Below are 20,274 nucleotides of genomic sequence, written 5' to 3' on the forward strand. Positions count from 1 at the left end.
CACGTCCCTCAGGGTGCAACCCATTGCTGGCCAATACTTGTTTTCTACAGAAGCAAAGATCTCAACTCTGACTCAGCTGGAGATGTCACAGCTTACAGATTCCCTCCTGTGGACTTTACAGCAATGTATGTCCTGAGGGCCCACAAGACTGACAGATTGAAGGCTGCAAAGTTGGGAAGTGGGTCCAAGATACAGAGAGGTTTCCTTGTCTTGCAAGTCTCACCTTCATGACAGGAGATCCAGCAGCCTAGGCATGGTCCTGGGCTACCTGCTGTAGGTGGCCCTGCTTCAACAAGGGAGTAGGACCAGATTACCCCCAGAGATCCCTTCCAAACAAAATAAGTCTGTGATGCTGTAAAGATGTAGGGCTGTGTTATGAGCCATGTCCAGATCCAGTGTCATGAGCCATGGAAAACATATGGTCCATCCCTCTAACTTGGACAGACACAAGGCATTAGAAACAGTCCTCAGCTCCCATGTAGTTGAGGTTAGGACCAAACTGGATCTGCAGAAGCTCTGGGGCTCTAGATAGTGCCAGCAAGCTAGCTGAAGTAGGTGGCATCTGTTGCGATTTACACACACACAGCTCCAGTGAATTTGAAGGTTTTGAAACTCTCTTGTATCACAGCACTCTTCACATGCTCTTTGGAAGCAATTCATGACCAGAGGGATGAAGGGTACTGTTGGCCCACAAAACAGTGATTAGGGAAGAAAATACAGCCTGGTGTGTTTCTGATATGCTATTATGTTTTCCATAACAATTTATATCAAGACTCTGCTTTGGGCTCATTTGAGCCCAAAGCTCAAATGAGCTTTTCTAGAATGAAAACATTTTTTCAAGAGATGACATAGGAAATGTCACAACTTTCAGCGAGAACATATGTACAGGGTTTATCACAGACATAAATCAGCAAAACCACAAGGAAGAACTGGTCAAAATCTTAGTCCTCGAAATGTCAAATTTAGTTGGCTATGATGAGAAAGAGTCACAGTCATGCATGAAAAAGAAGACATGCCTGAACAGAGTACCTTTAGGGAAATTGCTCTGAGAACTTTTTGTCTAAAATGTGCTCCATATTAGTCTTTCTGTGTACTGCTGTTTTACAGGGCAGCTACCCAAACACAGAGTGCAAAGTCAAGCAATATTATATATTTAGGATATATATATATATATCCTGAAACTCAATAATTTTCAGTGTATTTTGATCCCTCGTAGAGTCCTTTACAGCTACATGATTCATGTAAAACTTGCCCATATCATAAGCCTTTTGCTACAGAGCAGAATTTTTGCTTGCCAAATTCACATTTATATGGAGGTATTATTGATCTTCGCCTGGGATTTCTGTGTAACAATGATAGACAGCCATCTTATTCATATTACAACATCCATGGCAGTTAGAGAACTATAGATCTTAGAGCCACCTTCATTTTGAGAAAGAGCCTAAAACTAAGCCAAAAAGATTTTTTATTTATTTTTTTTCCCACAGTGACAGTATACTAGGAGGTCAGAAGACCGATTTGGATATAAAGTGAGCAGCTTTACACTGTCTACCTAGATGATACTTTTCTTCTAGGTCACAGCATGCAATAGTCATGACTGCTGAGTTTCTGTAGCAGGTGAAAGCAATAAATTTTCTCAAGGATATGCTCTGTTTAAATATTCCAGCCTTTCAGAGTAACAGCATGTCAAACACATGCACAGGATTTCCAAATCCCATAACAATTGTAACTTTCTCCCCCTTTTTAGCCTTCCCACATTTTTTCTTCGCTTAAATTACAACCTTTTCCCCAGTCCTGCAACTTTATACCAGGGTAATATTTCTTCACTGGTGCAAAGATACAACCATTGGAACCATCTGTTTATGAAGAAAAGTGCAGACCTAGGAAACCTCTGGCAAAGGGAAGTTTGACATTGCAGACTGGCAGCTGTACAGAGAGATTTCTGCCTGTGATTAAGTGGTGGGAATGTTCAGGAACAGTGAGCACCCTACTACTTTCACTATGGTTAATTAAAAGTAAGGAAAATTGAGCTATACGTATTCACAGACACTCTCATCTAGTATTACTTTAACTATAAACCTAAAACAGCACTGAAGTGAATGTGAATGACAAACTTGTACAGCAATGAAGGTTTCCTGAAACATTTTCTGCAGGACCAGAAGACATCCAAACTGCAGGAAGATCTGAGACAATCTGTCCAAGTCACCCATTTTTTAATTGCCTGGCTGGAGAAGATTTATGCCACTGAAGTATATATTTTCTTCCCTATTAGTGACTAAACTGAAATGTCAAGTATTACAAAAAAGAGACTTCCATTACAGACTTCAGTATTCCATAAGCCAATTATCCTCAATGCCACATCCATCCTACCCCTGTGTCACATTCAATATTGCCCCCTAGACACCTGTAGAAATCAGGGATTCTTTTCAACCTAATAATTGTGGTCAAAAAAAAAAAAGAAAAAAAAAGAGGAAAGAATTGTGAAGGAATCAGTATTGTTCAATACACTGGGTAGTTTAGGTGGAAATAAAATGTCATAAAAGTATCATCTGCCACAAAGTGTACAGAAAGGCTACTTTTGAAATCTAAAAAGCAAAACATCCCCCCCCCCCTTTTTTTTGCTGCTCCGAAACAGCATTATTTGTATTTAAAATTACTACAATAAAAAAGAAAGGATAGTAAAAAGTTTTTTCAATATAAGTTTCGTATCAATCTGGATCAGCTTTTTCCCCTCCTGTACTCTCCCTCTACAAATTTTTAAATTTGGCCACTTCCCAGTAAGCCCATTATTTCCCCAGTGTTCAGCACTATCTAAATATTTTGCTATCCAATAAAGAAATTGATTGCAAGGTCACAACAAGCAGTTTTTATGCAGCTTGCAGTACAGTTCACAACATCTGAATACATAAAATCCATCTGCGACCATGAACATTTCCTTTTAAATGTATTTGTCAGGGATGATCTTTTTTTCTCACATAAAACTGTGTCTAAAAGAAAAGTTTGGATAGCGGCTAAAGTCCCCCAGTGATTATGTTATGAGTGTTATGAAACACTTTTGTTTTAATACTGATTTAAAAAAAAAAAAAAGGAGATCTTGCAGTTTTCCAATTTCTAGCACACATGACACTGTAACAATGGGACCTCTCCCAAGTTATGCAAATACTGTTTGCAGTAATAAAAAATAATAATATTTTTTTTTTAAAAAAAAAAAAAAGGGAATAAAAAAATATATTAAAACCCACCAACACTCTCAGTTCATGACTCTGAGAGAAACTCTCTGGAGGGAACCTCAGCAAGTATGAAAAAGGGCATTCCCTGGCCTGCTTTGACCCCAGCCTAATCATGTCTCCCATACCTCAGACTGGTTTACAAGAAGTTCAGACCACTTCTGCCACTGGGGACATTTGTCCCTGTCATCAAATGTAGTTTCATTAGATGTCCAGCAGCACTGCTCGTGGCTGTACCAGAACGCAGAGAGGCAGACACCCTCCTTCAGGTCTGTCATCCAATCCACAGCTAAATCTATCACTCCAGCTAACGTGCCTGGAAAAAAAGAAATGCAGAAAAATAAGCTGTGGCATAAAAAATACCATGTCATGAGAAAAAAATATATCTACTTATAATAAAAGCAAAAATACATGATGTGGGGCAGCAGCTGCAACATAAGCATGAATACACCAGAGAACTGGGAGAAACAGTGAGCTTGCAAAGAATCAGCCACACCACCAACATGTTGTCTGACCTTCAGTGTTCTCTCATAAAGCATTTATTTTAAATACTGCCATTTTCAGACTGGCCAGGTGCCCATAGCGATGGCATAACGAACATTGGGCCCAATCCTGCGGGTGTATAGTTTTGACAGAGACCAGCAGGATTGTATGTAAGTACCAGGCAGCAGGGCTCAAACCACCCTGGATGTATTTCAGGGGCGGGGAGGAAGAGGATACGATTGTTTTCCTATGTCCCAAGACAGCAACCTTTTAAAGGGATGATTTCAGTACAAAAACAATACGGATGCCAAATTCTGCCTTGTGAACATAATGGAATCCGACTCTCGATGCGTACATTCATCACCGATCCAAACGCACAGAATAAAATCACACTTAGATCCTCCCTTTACAGAAGTAACCCTTATTTTAGCTTTGTCTTGGTAACTACACAGAGCTACGGCGACATCCAGTGGCTAGAGGGTGCAGAAGTGTAAACTTCATGTGGCGAGACCCCAGTGGAAATCTTGGTTTTCCAGAGCATTTTGTCACGGATGATGATGACCTGACACAGCACTGGCACTGTCCAAGCAGGTGTGTCCCCACAGACACTAACGCAGTACCAGCAGGAAAGCAGAGGCCAGAAGACGCCAGAACACAGAAACGGCAGGCTTACATGTGAACCCGATATGCCTGGTTTTGGAAAGCATTAAACCACCAACCGATAGCAAATTCATGTAATACTGCTCTCAGGTACAATGGAAAGAGTGAGTTTGTTTCACAGGTAGAGTTCAACAACACTTTTGTTAGTCATCATTAATACAGTTTCAAGGAAACCAGAAAAGAATTTGAACAGAAATCGTCGGTTCAATTTAGTAGGGTTAAAATCATGGGAAAATATTTTGGAAAATGAAATGGTTTGCTTTATGTTTCCAAAACTTTTAGTCTTTTGACTCCTGCTGGGAATTCAATCAAATGAAGTGGGTAAGAAGAAGGGGGAGGCTTGCACCTCTTTCCCCTAGTAGCTAGGGCACACGGGTGGCTTCAACAGCAAGTTCATTGGACCTGGGAATAAAGATTTCTGCTTTTCATTTCTGTGAAGGAAGAAGAAGGAAAAAAAGAAAAAAAAAATACAACCATTTCAAAAAATCGAGGCATATACAACATGTTTCTTTTTCACAGAACAAAAAACCAAAAAAAAAAAAAACAAAAACAAAAAAAAAAAAAAGATCAAGTGTTCACAGAGCCTTATATATGTCTTCTCACTTCCTTAAGAAGGATAATTGTCACCACACTGGCAAGCAATATGACTGTAACAGTAATGCAGAATTTTGTTGTATGGGAATTGTCTGAAGAAATATACTCAGATGTTAGATAAGACCACAGAAAAAAAAGGCTACAGCAGGGAGTATTGATGCCTGTATCAGTGATTTTCTTTCATGCAGAGCTTGGCTTTCTCTTGCTTCACCTTTCCATTTTCCCAAATTTCTATGGAAACAATGAATGGTGGTTTTTAGATGATGGGAAATCATTGTGTTGCTAGCAACGTCAGCATGTGTAACTTAGCGAGTTTTATAGTAAACTCTAAATTCTCCTCCAATTCCCAAGTTTCAGGAAATAGCACAAAGAATCCTCAGCCCTTGGACATAAGCACCAAATGCTGTGCCTCTTGCATCTGTTGATGGACCTTTATGATTCTCTCTAGTCACCCCAGTCTTCAAAACTCACATCATGTGTAATCAGGCAGTTGAATATTAATGCTGCATAGCAGAAGGGGCAAAGGAAGGCAGGCTTTTAAATGTTTTTCCCCCGATATAGTCAATAACAGAGTGTGGAAAGAACATAAAGTTCTCTGATACAACAAGATCACGTATACCACAGTTCCTCTAAGAAAATGTACTCAGTTATGCAGCTGATCTAATCCATCTTGCCAAATGCTTTGGATCCACATAAAGAGGAAAATGTGATGTATGATTTATTACACAAAATTTAGAGAGAAGAAAATCATGAGAGGAGAAGGCCAGCACTCGCAGGATAACGGTGCAATAGTTATTGATCTTAAGCCACATGACCAGAGCTAGAATTTTTACAAGTTCTGAATCTTTGCGACTTTAAGTGGAATTAATGGAAGTAGCAGACTGTTCAGTAACTCGGTCCTTTAATTTCTTGTGTTTATCATGGCTGTCTAGACATGTCACTGCATTGCTGTAATATAGCCTAAATTTATCTCCATACTTCATTGAAGGAGCTGAACTTGCTCCCCGGTCTATGTATCCTCCTGCCCAGAATGAAAAATAATGAGCCTCCAAAGCCAGAAAATGTTGAACTTCATTTCAGATAATAGTCTTCTACTTCTCTCCTTCCTTTTTTTTCTTTTTTTTTTTTTGGTTGATGATGGCCACACATCTTTTTTTTATGCTCTAATGAGAATGCTAAAATTTTGCTTTGAGAACATGTTTTTCCACATAAACTTGAGCAAGAAAACTGCAACCCAAATGGCATGGGACTGAAATACATAAGGGATTATTGCACATCCAGTTCCAGTACTGGAGCATTTTAGCATTAGTATGATTGTATTTTCTAATGCATAGTTTTAGAAAATCAAGTCTCTTTTGATCACCTTCTGTAAATAGCATAAATAGCACGCACCTTCAGCTGGCTAGTAATGGTTAGGTTGGGGGATGATCATGGATATGTGGGCAGGAAGGGCAAAGTAAAAACTCAGCATTCCTTAAAAAATGAGTCCCTAAACATCTGGCACTCATACCCCAAATTTTTAGGCTCTTTTGCCCTTACATTGCTTTGTATTTCTCCAAAAAGTTCACAGCCTTCCTGACTGAGACAAGCCCAGTTAGTACTCAGCATCTTTTTCTAGAGCATGCTGTGAGCTTTTCATCTGATCTCCACAGTGAACAGCATTTGTGGGTGTTACTGCTCCTTTCCCCTTTCTAAAAAGAGCAAGCTCCCAAGGCCTGATTTCCAGAATCTATTGAGTGCATTTCCATGTAACAGTGTAATACACTGTCTTCTCCCTCCATTTAGCACCTAAGGTTTGAGATGCACACTGTGAGTACACAGCTCTGAAAGAGCCGTGGAGCTACCTATGTCAGGCTGCAGTGGTAGCGAGGGGCTCCACTCAGACTAATTTATGTGTGTACACTCACACATTCATTCATGGAACTTCAGTCTGATCCCAAATGGTTGCTGTTAAGTTCTTAAAATACTTTGGTGTTACTCAAAACATACAGCTCTAACTCTGAAGCTGGCCCTGCTGCGAGTAGGAGGCTGGAGCAGACTGCCTCTGGAGTTCCCCTTCCTACCTACGCTTTTATGGGACTGACAAGGAATGCCAAAAATAGCATGACTGAGGGCTACTCCCAAACAGGATGGTCCTGTCCTTCCTCCCTCCATCAGTACCTTCCCGTAAGCAATATTTTGCTTGTGTGTATGGCCCTGTGGTGATCAACCCTGTTGAGCTGACAGATCCAACTGAAAACAAATCTGGCCAAAATCCATTTTTCCCACCAGGACACTTCCCAAGTCCAACCCCCTGTGCAGCTGCACACACACAGGGCAACAGGGCCCGATGGCAGGGCACCAGAGGACAAGGAGCATTCCCTTCAGCCACATCAGCTTGTGTTGACTGCAGAGGTGCAGCCTTTAAAGTGTGGCAAAACCTGAAAGATTCAATTGACCAAATTATTGGGACTTAGGCTGCTATATTATTTAAGCTAACTTTAAACTCCTGGTCCTGAGTAACTTTTCCAAGTGTCTTTGGAAACACATGGAGGCTCCTGCCATCCCTCCCCTCCAGAGTCCCACCTTGCTGGCCTCTGTCCCCAGCAGGGGTGCAGCTGGAGCAGGGTGCTCCCCATCCCCTCATGCCCTGGACAGCACTGCTATTGCTTTCCCCCTCCTCGCCATCCACTGACCTTGCCCGGCAATGTCTGTGCTCAGCTGCCCAAGACACAATCCCACAGCCCCACAGCCAAACCAGGCTGCTCCCCAGTGCAGCGCTGCTCCCCTCAGAGCAGAGGCAGCTTCTGCCCATTCATCAGGGTAAGAGGGGCCATGGAGGAGCAAGGCTGCTGCAGAGCAAGAGGCAGGCAGTATTTCTGAGCAGGTAATGTTTCAAGCAGAGAGGGGAAATGACTCGACTGCATCTCCAGCCTCATCTCCTCCCTCTCCAAACCTGATTTAGAAACCTCATCCATTCAACAATAATCCCCAGATCAAAGGGGTATTTAACCTCTTGCCGAGGCTGAGGTGGTGACTCTCCACCTTTGTCCTGTCCCAGAAATGCTGGATGCAGAGAGCACATGCATCATTTCAATGGCAGGCAAAGTCTACAGCCCAAACCATGAGCAAGCAAAAAAAAAAAAAAAAAAATTGTTCTCTCATTGATTCACAAGATCTTACCCCAATTTAAAAACAGACTAGTCTTGACTGAGGCAAAATGTGTTGTTCTGCACCTGTGTCATTGAAAAGGTTGCAACAGGTAATGCATCTCAGCTCCAGCTTACCTCAACCTTCTACTCCTAGAACTGGATGTACCAGCATTAGAGCTTTAGCAGACCTCATCAGTTCTGGGTTGCGACAACCTTGAGGATGTTGGAATGAGCTTTCATTGTGAGGTGGAACTGAAACAAACCTTCTGGCACATGTTTACGAGAAAGGGAGCATGTGAGTGTATACTACATTCTCCAAGGGGGTTACCAACTGGCCTGGGGGAGGCCATTGCTGAAGGCTCACTCTAACTTTACTTGCAAGCAGAATTCCCCATCCTAGACAAGTGCAAATCCGGGCTTTAAAGACAGTTTGGCAGTTCTGGTAGTACACAGACTGTCACACTTTCTTCCCATCTCACTCTCCCATCAAAACTTTTGTGGAAACAAATGTATCTCTATAAAACAGCATAATTTGCCAAAATGTCACTTCAGCAATGTTTTCTCAAAAACTTCCCCAGTACTTCTGACACTCCTGAACAACTATGATAAACATATTAACTTGACAGTTGGCAAGCAGGAAATTCACACTGCTTGGAAACTGTGAAGCTTTGCATCAAGCTTCTACCAAGCAGCGTGATACAAGAGCACCCTGACATCACTGAAAAAGCATAAAAAATGGCAGCTGTTTCAACTTGGTAATAGAAGTGCAGCTTTCCAAGTTGGAAGATGTGCTAAACTGAGTAGAAGACAGTTTAGCAATTCAGGCAATTAATGAATTTGCCATCTGATTTTGAACAGGCTGTTAAATATGTAATGTCTGTCTGGTTTGGGAGCAAATCCAGAACTAAGTCTGAAGCTGTATTTTCCCCTCATGCATGTGTAAAGAAGATAACCCAGTGAACATGATGATTTACAAAGCTCCCCTTTGATTGTATACAACCACCATTTTCTTCACCCTCATTATAATATCTACCTGCAGAGTTCATTCAAGTGAAGATAAGGAAAAAAACTCTACCAATAAAATTGACTAGTGTCAATCAAAGATTCAGAAAGCCAAAGTAGTCCATTAAATGTAAAGTACTCAGATGCATATTTTCAAAAGCAACAGAACCCAACCCCTACTGGAGAATAACTTTTTTCTAGGTCAGCACTCAGCAGGAAATTTTGCAAGAGGGTATTTTTTATTAAGTATTATAACTGCAAGGATACATAACTGCCTTTTTAGTTTGAACCATCAGACAATGAACCAACAGACAAAGAAGTAAAAAGAGAAACAGATGGCACTGCAGCAAACCTCAGTGAAATGGTTCCAGGCATAACGAATGTTAACACACATGTACCTGCCAGTAGTCCTATGAGAAGCATTACAACCCATCCTGACCAGGCATCCAGCAAACTCTTGATGAACTCCCATATGGATTCCTTACTCTTGCTTGTAATCTGGAAAAATACATTTAGAGAGATATGTTGCTGATTCAGGCTGACAGAGTTTTAGTGCATTGTGTTTAAGCTAAAAGAAAAAAAAAAAAAAAAAAAAAAAAAAGGATTTAACCTACTCAAAAGTGTATACAATTCCTCTACTCTCTACTCTCTTCAGTCCTAATCACTTTTTAGTGATGCTTTGCCAATTAAGTTGCCAGAAGCAGTTTCATATTTACAAACTCAAGACATCTTGCGTCCATATATTCATAAGTCCTCCTCAAGTGATACGACAAAGTAGGAAGCAAAATCTTTGGAAACCTGCTTGTTTCTCTCACAGCCAGGATGGCTGTAACCCAGGGGTGGAGATGCATCAAAACTGGTTGCCTTTACCTTTCTATGGCGGTCAGTATCGCGTGATTTCTCTCGCAGCCAGTCGATGGTGTGGAAGTCTTCGTAAGTCCCAACATCGGGGAAAGGCTCATCCAGAAAATCCATCAGGTTGCCAGAACCATTCATTTCTCCTGCATTGACCATATTAGTGTCTGCAAGTAGGGGAACAACGAGAATTTCAATAAATCTGTGCAGCTTTGCCAGACACGGCAGAATCAAGTTTTCCAAAATCCTTCCACAAACCACGAAGTTAAGAGGCCGTGGGTCAGCAGTCCTGGTGGGCACTTACTGAAATCTATGCATTGCCAGTAGGAAGAGTATATTTCTGAAGACTATTTAGACAGCTTACCAAACCCTAAAAAGCATGCACAAAAAGCACAGTTTCTAAATGGAGAAATGCTATTTTTTCTGAAAACATTGCCCCAAAACCCAGGGTAGTTCTGGGCTTCTTCTGCAAATCCTGATCACATGCTGGAAGATGTGCCCTGTCTGCAGGGAGGTCGCTGAGTAGGCAGAATTGCCAGCTCAGGACGCTAATTATGATTCAATACCATTCATAATTCTTCTGGGTTTACAGAAGCCCTGGAAATACATCTACTTCATGCAATCCACATCAGCAACACCTGAAAAAGTTAACTCATAACCACTGTACCTCTCTTGCCCACAGAGACCTTAGCAACATTTGGCTAGGTGCAAAAATTACCGTCTCCTTTGCAGGGTCAGGTCCCAAAGCAGTCACTAATATGACAGGTTCCAGAAAAAGCTGACATCATTCCCAAGGAGAGGAGCCCTTAGTAGCAGGAGAATCTATTAAATAAAGTATTTTAGGCACACAGGGTTGGATTCATCCAACTTAACTTCAGCCATCCGAACGTATGTTGTCTAGACTATAAGAACCATCTAGGTTGCCCCTAGAGACAAAGACATCTTGCTCTAAAGAGTGACATAATCCCATCCATCCTAAAATAGGTGTCTGGGAAACAGGGTCGTCTGGAATGTAGCCAGGATTTGGAATCTGAAAGGGCAAACATTTAAAAAGAAAAAGAAAAAGAAAAGAAAAAAGAAAAAAAAAAAAAAAAGAATCATAGTGGATTAGGTTTGTGTCACTTGAAAAGAAAAAAAAAGAAAATGAAATAGTGACAGATACAGACTTTAGAGGTTGTACAGAATTGACTCATTGACTCTGCAGAGCCTGCAACCCCTTGACAGACTCAACAATAACTTGCAGGTTGCTGACAAGGCTAATACGGTACTCACTACTACAACCCATACTCCTCCTTCAGATATGGACATCATGATTTGACATGTACAGAATTTGGATCTATGAATCAGTGAGGAAATTTCGCAATTCTCTAACTGGGGAAAAGGGAAAAACATGACAAATGAGCTTTAAATAAAATGCCCACCCATTCTGCTGCTGTGTTTAGCTCCCTTTATTTACTTCCCTTTTTCCCCTTCTCTCTCCATTTTCAACTGCTTTACTTGAATCTTATCCATTTAATTTTTCCCCTGGCGTAGGCTTCAGGGATATAACAAGCCTGAATACTCAGCTCTGTCAGTGTCTACTCCTTTACACTCCACTGGGTAGGACTTTTTGGACTGCACAGCCAACGTGCTCAGCACAAGCAGCTGAGAAAAACATTATCTTAGGGGAAAACAGCAGGTCATCATTATAATTCTATAGAAGACCTTTTAAGTGCGGAAATCAAGTAATCTCCAAGCACCATGGCATGTTTTTCTGCAAGAGAATCAAGCAAGGGAGTCACAGCCTGGGGAAGGAAACCAAATGCAGAGCAGGTGTCCCACACAGAGCTGCAGAGCACAAATAGACTGCCACAAGATGGAGGCAATTTAAAAAGCAGCAGCTAAGAGGAGTGACAATAGAAAATAGCAGTACTTAGCAAAACAGATGAGAGCACACTCCTGCATTTGCTAAGGGAAATTAGAGTCCGAAGGCAGGATGCTGCGGCTGACACCTGGGAGCTGAAGTTGCAAATGGATCTTGAGTTCAGTGTCTTGTAAGCCATGACTGAGGACTGAAGTGGGAAGCTGAAATGAGGTGAAAGAATTAGACCGTGGTATTATTTTGTAACACACTGATATTTTGCAGGTCATTTACTCCAACCTATTCTTCCCATACAGTGAAGAAGTACCTGCAAAGTATATGCATGCAGTTCAGACTGCATGCCTGAACCCAGGCAGTCCCCTGCTGTATAAACAAACTTCTGGGAACTATTGTGCTGGAAGAGTTGGCAAGTTCTCCCTAATGCTACAAGAAAATTACCCAACATGCTAGTTATATCACATAAGAAATAGCTTTTTAAGTATGTTGTCAATGCCCAGCACATGACAGTTTTATGATGGATAATACCAGGCCAGACCACAAGTATGTAGGATAATTACAATCTCAGCCTGAACCTACCCCCAAAATACGTGCTGCACAGCATGTCCAGGGAGACAGAAGTTCTGTAGACCACAGGGCCATGGAAGACTTAGGAAACAAATAAACTTTGAATTCTAGATAGTGTTCCAATACCTAGAAATTGTAGCTAGCCTGATGATTATCAGCCGGAAACATGACTCTAGGTAACACACTTCTGTAAGTGGAGATGTGATATCAGATTACACAAAACTCAATTCTAGTAAATAAAATCTGGCTACAGGACTTTTGAACTGAGTAGTATAGAGTTGTCATCTTTTGTGCTAGCACTAAGCACCAGAAGTATCACTTCCTTTATTTTGCACTTATTTATCTCACCTTACTTAGCCATCTGAAATGATCTCCAAAGTTTCTTTCAGGATAGCTAAATTGCCCTCTAGAGGTGCTTACAAAGATGCTGCCGGTTCTGCCAGCAGAACTAGAGCATCACACTAACGATTTAGTTGCAGATATTTTAATTTAATACACACATGTTAAGGGCAAATGAATGTCATCCAAACATGGACTGTAGCCAGATGTACTGCAGCAACCCACTCTGATGATGGCAAAAGTATGAGCATTCATGGCGCAAGTTGTCTCATCTAGCATTAGAAATCTGTTCTAGACTCTGGACGCTAGAATCTAGACTCTTTTCATAGCTGTTGAGAAGAGAGAAACTCTATTCAGAGGTGGTTCATCTGGTATATTTGAGACACCTACATTATAATGAGGCATTCTGTCCCCTAGAAGTGACAATGTCTGTTCACTGCCTACAGAGATGTCAGAAGTAGACATCCATGTCTCACCAAATGAGTCCAACGCTACCAATTCAAACAAAAGTAATGCAACACCATTGCATACAGGATCAGTAAAAAATGCAACTCTTAGCCACTGCTAACACCTGAATATCTAAAAAATTTGGATACTCCAACAAAGCTTATATACACTGAAAAGTGTCCGATCTTGTTATGCTGCTGACTCTGTGACATGTATTTTGTCCCTTTGTTGTTCTGACTTAGATGTCCTTCCTGTCCTTTCCACTGCTTTTCCAGATGCTGATGAAACAATCTGTGTAATGGCAAACATTTCCTGCTTAGTCCCCTATTCTTTTCTAATAATTCCTGGCATTCCATTTGTTTTCCTTAGGGCATACATCCAACATTTTCATTGAGCAATCTGCTATAACTCCAGGATATGTTCCATGAGAGTAAGGAGCCAATCATTCTGTGGTCTCTTCAGGTCATTTCCCCCATTATTTTGCCTTTATTAACTTCAAATTTCATCTGCCATTTCATCCCCCTTGCTTCAGTATGGAAAGAGCTCTTATTTTTCAGCTATCATTTTTACTGAATAGCTTAGTATATCTACAACTGGATATTTTTGTCAAAACTCCACTTTACCAACTGTAAAACTGATTCTTGCTAAAAGCCAAATGAGGAAAACAAAGAAGTCTGACTGAACCCAGTGTCTTCTGTTCTCAGAGGCTTCCTCCTTGGAGCCCAATTAGCAGATTTCCCTAGATTTAGACCCATGTCAGACTACTGCGGTCCTGTAGATGGGGCAAGGTCCTGGCAGGGATTGATTCACAAATCAAGGGAGGCCACAGTGCTGGAGCGGCAATTGTGCCTCTTGACAGAGGCTCTCCTAGCTGCCACATAAGCTTAGGTATCTTCCAGAAACATTGGGCCAGGTCAACCTGATACTCAATCCCAAATCTCCCAGTTACCTGCATTTGGTGTATAATACTACATAGCCAGAAAGAAAGGGACACTGCCCTACAAACTTGTGAGGTGTTGCATGAGAGGAGTTGGAAGCAAGGATCACAAGCACAAGTTCAAAGATTAGACCATGAAGCTTGATGATATAAGAAGCCACATAATTTTTAAGTAATCACTGAAACCTCCTATGCAAAGAAAGCAATGAAGAGGTTAGTGCAGACAGCCTACAGAAGCCAGGGTGCAAATGCAGTGAGTAAGCTGCATGGTGGGCTGGCACATGTCAACAAGCACAGTAGATACTATATGGACTGTAGGTCTCTTCTGCTGTTTGCTTGCCTTTTTTTTTTTCTTTTTTTTTTTTTTTAAACAAAAAGTAGTATTATCATATTTAAGGTCATTTCTGCAGGTCTCACAGTGAGTAAACTCCTCTTCTTGTGATTCAGACCAGCTGTATTATTACACTGCAGCCTAGTGCTAAGTTTTGTGGAAGAATGATAAATTACATTTATAATGGAAATGCTGACAACCTTTGACCTTTACAGCACTATTACAGCATGTGCAAATGTAAAAGTCACAGCTAGAAGAGTTGTAACAGTGAACTGATATTGTAGATCTTATGTTGACTGACTGATTTGATCTGCAATATATTTGACATGGCAAGCATAGACCAAAACATCCCATGGTTCAAAGAAGTTGAAAAGTATACCTATGGGAAACAACTAGCTGAACAGTCATCAAAGGAAAAGTCTTGGCCCTTGCCTATAGCTACTAGACATGCTAGTCCCATGCTACGTTCTCCTCATCCTGTTTTCTGTTTTAATTGGACACATTGCACTGGGGCAGGCAGTGTGTTTTAATGCAATTCCAACAAGTTTCAAGTTACTTTCAAGAGATCACACTTACTGAATTACTTCGACACTTCAAATATTTCTAGCAGATGAACATTCACCTACATGCTTTCATCTTTATACTGTTTTCTGTGAAGACAGTAGTGTGGGGCTGGCTAAGTGGAACGTAACTATGCAAACAACAAAGCATACTTCTCTCAGTTCCTCTGCTGTAGCATAAGAAGTGGATCTGCCAAGAGGCTGGTGGAAGAAAGCAGAAGCCTAAAGGCCTATTGCAAGTTCCTCATTTTGTATTTGTTTGGAGTGACTTCTGAGCATCCAGAGCATCATCTATTCCATCTCTTCTAAATGTGGTGTGAGTTAGCCAACACATGAAAGCAGAATACGGTACATCTCATGGCTTTTCTATGCTCTGGTACCAATATACGTATATACGTAGAAAGCAGCGAGGGCCCTACTGCAGACATGATGCTTTTGACATGATTCGAGGCCTGTTAAACCCAGACTCCATCAGAACTGAACACACTACTGATTTGAATGTTTGGTGTAGTTAGCTGTGCTGATGTTACGTGATATTACAGCATGCACTGCACAAAGGGTGGGGACTGTGAAAATCTCTTGGACTTTGATTATGAACAATGCAGTCTTACTGGTTTACCAAATGGCAGTCATCACAGAATTCCTTTGCATTGACAGATGATTTGCCACTCTCCGTGGTCTTGCTATCTTTGTTGACCATTCCTAGTACTGAAAGCCCAAAGAAGCCAAGCATGGTGCCCCATTTTCATGGACATTAACACTTCTTGTCACAGACTGCTCAATGTAACCTGTCAAGCACGGGCATCTCATCTCAAGAGCTGGGTGCTCTGCCAACAGCCATGTAGCCCCCATCCCAAGGGATTTAGATCTAGTAACAGACAGAAACTGAGCACTCCCCACCCAGGCCTTGAATCCAGGTAATCAGGAGATCACTGATGCTTGCAGAGCAAGCTGAAGAAGTCAGTGTTCAGGAAGAGCTCTAAGAGGACAAGGCTGAGGGCCCGCGCTGCAGGAAATGGAACCCAGAGCAGAGCACAGTCACACTGCTGGCCATCAGGACTGCCTGGCAGGAGAAAATAGGCCTGATAGCACAGAAAGACAGCAAGCAAAATTATTATGAGGTCACCTTGAAAGAGATGAATGAGAAATACAGCAAGATGATCAGGGACATATGTCTTTTGAGGAGCAGTGAGAGAACACATTTTACTTAACCTGCAGCCAAAAAGGCCAAGCAGGATGGATGTGATTCCACTTCACTCCCTGCTGCCTAGAAGACAATCTAGAAACAGCAACGTGACATGTCACCCTATAATATGTAGAGGGAGGTAAATAATTACGAAACATTCCACTAAACAGAAAGTAAGATGCTGCTGTGTGATGATTTTACAAGGAAGATGTGTACAGCAAAAGTGGACTTAATCACAAGCGAGTTAAATGGGCAGTTTTCTGCAGGCTTACAAATATCCATGAACTATTACAAATAGTTCATGGCTTACAATAGTTCAGGCTTACAAATATCCATAAAACTATTCATCTTAAAAGCCTCAGACTGAATAAGATGATCTATTGACCTTCTACCTTAACAACGGTGTTTAAAAAACGTTGAGATGGCCTTGGACCAGAGCGAGGTACTGCCTCCTCAAAAATAAAAAAATGCTGAACATAGGCCTTTTTGGAAACATAATATGGCACCAAAAAAAAAGCAGAGAAAAGTTAAATTGGGAAAGTACAGAGGGATAATGAAATTGGCAAATCCTTCTCTTATAATGCAAGGATTAATGGCTCAGCCCCTGTATACGTGTAAATAATACTGCACAAGCCTGCCATCTCCTACAGCACAAGAGCAGACTGGCTGCAGTATCTGGAACATGACTTTAAAATACTGCAGCATGTTACTGTATGGCCCCATCACCACACATTAAGGAGTTTCCTGCTATGATAGTGTGGGCAAGCTAAATAGAGTCAATCTTTGAAGTGTAGCTTTACCCTGAGTAACCTCTACGGAAAAAATTATGAAGCCGCAGCAGAGCTCAAAAAACACAGGGCAGTAGATCACAGGGGAGAGGGCCTGGAAGGCACGGGGGAAACATTTGGGATAAGTGGTGGAAAACTGAAGGCACAAAAGGCTCCTCCAGACAGAACCACAGTCTCCAAACATTCACCCTCAACCACCACACGTGCAAAGGGCGTGAGCACAGCAGCAATACTGGTACTGGCTGGGAACACAGGGCAGGTGAGGCGAGGTGAGGCCAGCATGGGGGCCTGGTGCATAGGGCAGCATGGCCTGCTTGGAGGCCTGGGCACCCCATGTGCCCCACGGCAGGGTTGGAGCTAAGGACAAATTGTCAGGGCACCCAGCCCCTTTGGAGGGGGGCATAGCAGCCACGGGGTGCAAGGGCTTACTCCCTTTCTTCTCTCAGGAGGCCTCTAGATGACAGTGCTTTTCCTCAGTATCAAGAGGCCCGTGCACCTAGCCTGCACCTTCTCACCCTCCCAGAGCAGGTTTTCCTTTGGAAGCAAATTCCTTTCAGTATGAAATATCATGTGTCTGGTCTCCACTCAAGGTTTCTCGGAAAGTTTGACCCAAATTAGTTCATCTGCTGAGTTATGTCTGAAGGGGGAGTGGAGGGGGGAGACCAGCTCTTTCCCCACAACTGCCAAGTGAAATTTTCACAGTCACATAGCTCAAAATGGGCTCCATATTAAGAAAAATATTGCTAAATGCACTTCTCTGTGTTATTTTGAGCAAGCCTGAACAGTCTCTCCAAAAAATGTAATTGCTAACGTTGATCTTGAGGCTGTGGAACCAGCACAAGTGAAACACTGTTGGCTATGGAGCGTGCATGGTCTGCCTTTCCCAAACCAAGTTGAGACAGCTTTATTAAAGGATGTCCCTCTGCTGACACTCCACCAGCTGATGATCCCCATGGGCCTTCAAGAACCCAGCATACCTTTACTTCTTGAAGAAAGCAAGGTTTGATTAGATAAAATTCAGAAATCCTTCAGCATCTTTGGTAAGAAACTAAAACTCAGGAGGGAGGAGAACTGGCAATCAGGCAACCAGTGTAGCAGCACGCATAGCGTCTTTTCTTGCTTTTCCTCTAGTCCCCTTACTCACAAAACAGAGTGAGTTTTCCTCTTGGAGCAGCTGATTTGCTGTCACAGAAAAACTCAAAAACAGCTCTCAAAAACAGAGCTGAAGGGTCAGGGGTGCTGTACAGCTTTCCTGTTTGTGGCGCATACCAGCAAGCTTTGCAGCACCAGGTTTTGGTCTGCAGTGCTGCCTTTTGTCTCCTCAGTCAGAAAATGTTAGTATTAAGAGGAAAAACATGGATTTCAGGGAAAAAAAAAATACATTCAGAGAGAAGGGAGTTGCGCTAAAAGGCTCTCCCCTTAAATGGTGAGTTTATTAAATGCACCTCTGACTAAGAACCTTTTTGAGCCCTCAGCTTGAAATAAAGCTTATAAACCTGCAGTAGAAAAGCCATTAATCTGTTCTACCATGTCACTTCTCATGATTTGAGCGAGTCACTCACACAGATGGAGGGTCATATTTTTCTGAGGGCACTGGTTGGCATTGCTGCAATTGATGCTGGTCAGCTGTGCATTTACAGAAAGGTGACTTCATACCCCCAAGTTCCCCCACCTGCAATAAAGGAAAGGCCTTCCCTTGTAATAATTTTCTAGTGCAGCATGTTAGAAGCGCTTTAGGAACAGTCCCTCTGCCAGCATTTCTCTTTTAGCATCAGCTGTGGGTCATGTGTGATTTTTGCTTCTTCTGGGCTAGAGGAAGAAATCTGAGTAAATCCATTACCTTTAGTGTATGTAGGCATATATGCTGAGAAACACATTAGACTCCTAGTCTACAACCTGCCCCTGTTTCCGTGCCTGTTTTCTGCAGGCAGATGATCCAACACAATCCGACTGAGACCTCCTCCAGTCCTGGTTTAAAAGGCCCAGGCCACTACGTCCCTCGGCATGGAGATGGGAACTACCAGAAACCAGATGGGGCAGGTGCTCTGAGTGAAATGCACCCTGCCCAGGTGAGCAAAGCCCTCCAACCGGGGATATTTCCAGGGTCACAATTTTACACTAAATAGCTGTTAAAGGACTCAAATCCTTCATTTCTGAGTTGTTCCAGCATACATTTAGGCTGGTATCACATTTTTTGTTGCATGAAAAACACCTGACTCAAATCAGGAGATCAGGACTCAAATATGATCCAGGCTGGGGAAAAAAAATATATTGTGCCTGTAGAATCTCTGTGGGGCAGCCCTGGTGTGTACTTCACATGGGCAAAGAGCTAAGTCCCTGCACGCACGGTGAGCAAGAGATGAGCTTGGTGTACTCTAAGTGCTAGGTAGGAAGAATTGACACAAGACTTCTTCAGATGCTTCAGAGGAACTTAAAAGAGGAAACTCAGCACTAGTGCCATCAAGACACAGTCTGCACTGTGATCTCATAAAATGACAGGTTTGTATCTGTATTGCTTTTGAACCAAGAGCATGTATAAACAGAGGTTTGGCTGAAAAAAAAAAATTTAGAGCTTTCCGTTTTGAAAAACTGTTGTCCTTTCTTACTTCATTGTCTTCAATACTACTGGCTGGCTTTGATTGTGTTTTGTTGTTGTTGTTTTGCTTCTATATTTTTTTGTCTTCCATGTTTTCTGATCCTGATATGACCACATATATTGTCACTTCAGACGACCTTTTACTAAGGCATACAGCCTAGTTGACTTCACCACAGGAGATCCAAAATCTCCTCCACAAGTGTTTGGGTGTGCATACAGAGACCCTAGACATGCCAATTGCTCAGAATTTTCAATAGTGGGAAAAAAATATTTGAACAAAGAACGGGATTTTGACAAATAAGAAAACTTCCTGCATACGAGGAATGAAAAGTCACCTGACTATCTGCCTGATGAAGCTGCAGCTGAGTCATCCTCCATTCTCTGGCAAAGGCACAAAATATTCATCAGAACACTTAAAAAATGGGGGGGGGGGGGGGGGATGTACTTTTCTGACTAGTATAAGGTCAAAAATTAGCTTCTTACATTCTAGCATTTCTATTAAACTAAGAAAAATAATAATGCACTGCAAATAACCTAAAATATATTTTAAAAAATCAAGCCAGAATTAAAAAAGCCACGGAAGAGTCAAGTCAACATTTTTAATCTGAAAATACATGTCTTCCTTTAGTTTTATGGAGTGCATAATTAAACTCCCACACCAGGAAAAGAAAACAGACTTTGGACTTTGCTACATAAATACCCACGTCCGAAAA

At 41.8% G+C, this 20,274-nt stretch overlaps 1 protein-coding gene across 2 annotated transcripts in view; it reads right to left on the bottom strand.

Moving 5' to 3' along the window:
* CLCN4 (chloride voltage-gated channel 4) overlaps nt 1-20,274 on the bottom strand; it is a 46,857-nt gene that overhangs the window by 23,070 nt on the left and 3,513 nt on the right. For both annotated transcript variants that reach the window (XM_035342231.1, XM_035342300.1), the window contains exons 2-4: nt 9,968-10,119; nt 9,496-9,595; nt 3,356-3,543 (exon numbers count right to left, since the gene is read on the bottom strand). In XM_035342231.1, the coding sequence (XP_035198122.1) occupies nt 3,356-3,543; nt 9,496-9,595; nt 9,968-10,119 (440 nt within the window). The remainder of the gene's footprint in view (nt 1-3,355; nt 3,544-9,495; nt 9,596-9,967; nt 10,120-20,274) is intronic.

The sequence above is a fragment of the Oxyura jamaicensis genome, chromosome 1 (genome assembly GCF_011077185.1).
Source record: "Oxyura jamaicensis isolate SHBP4307 breed ruddy duck chromosome 1, BPBGC_Ojam_1.0, whole genome shotgun sequence".
Lineage (NCBI taxonomy): Eukaryota > Metazoa > Chordata > Aves > Anseriformes > Anatidae > Oxyura > Oxyura jamaicensis.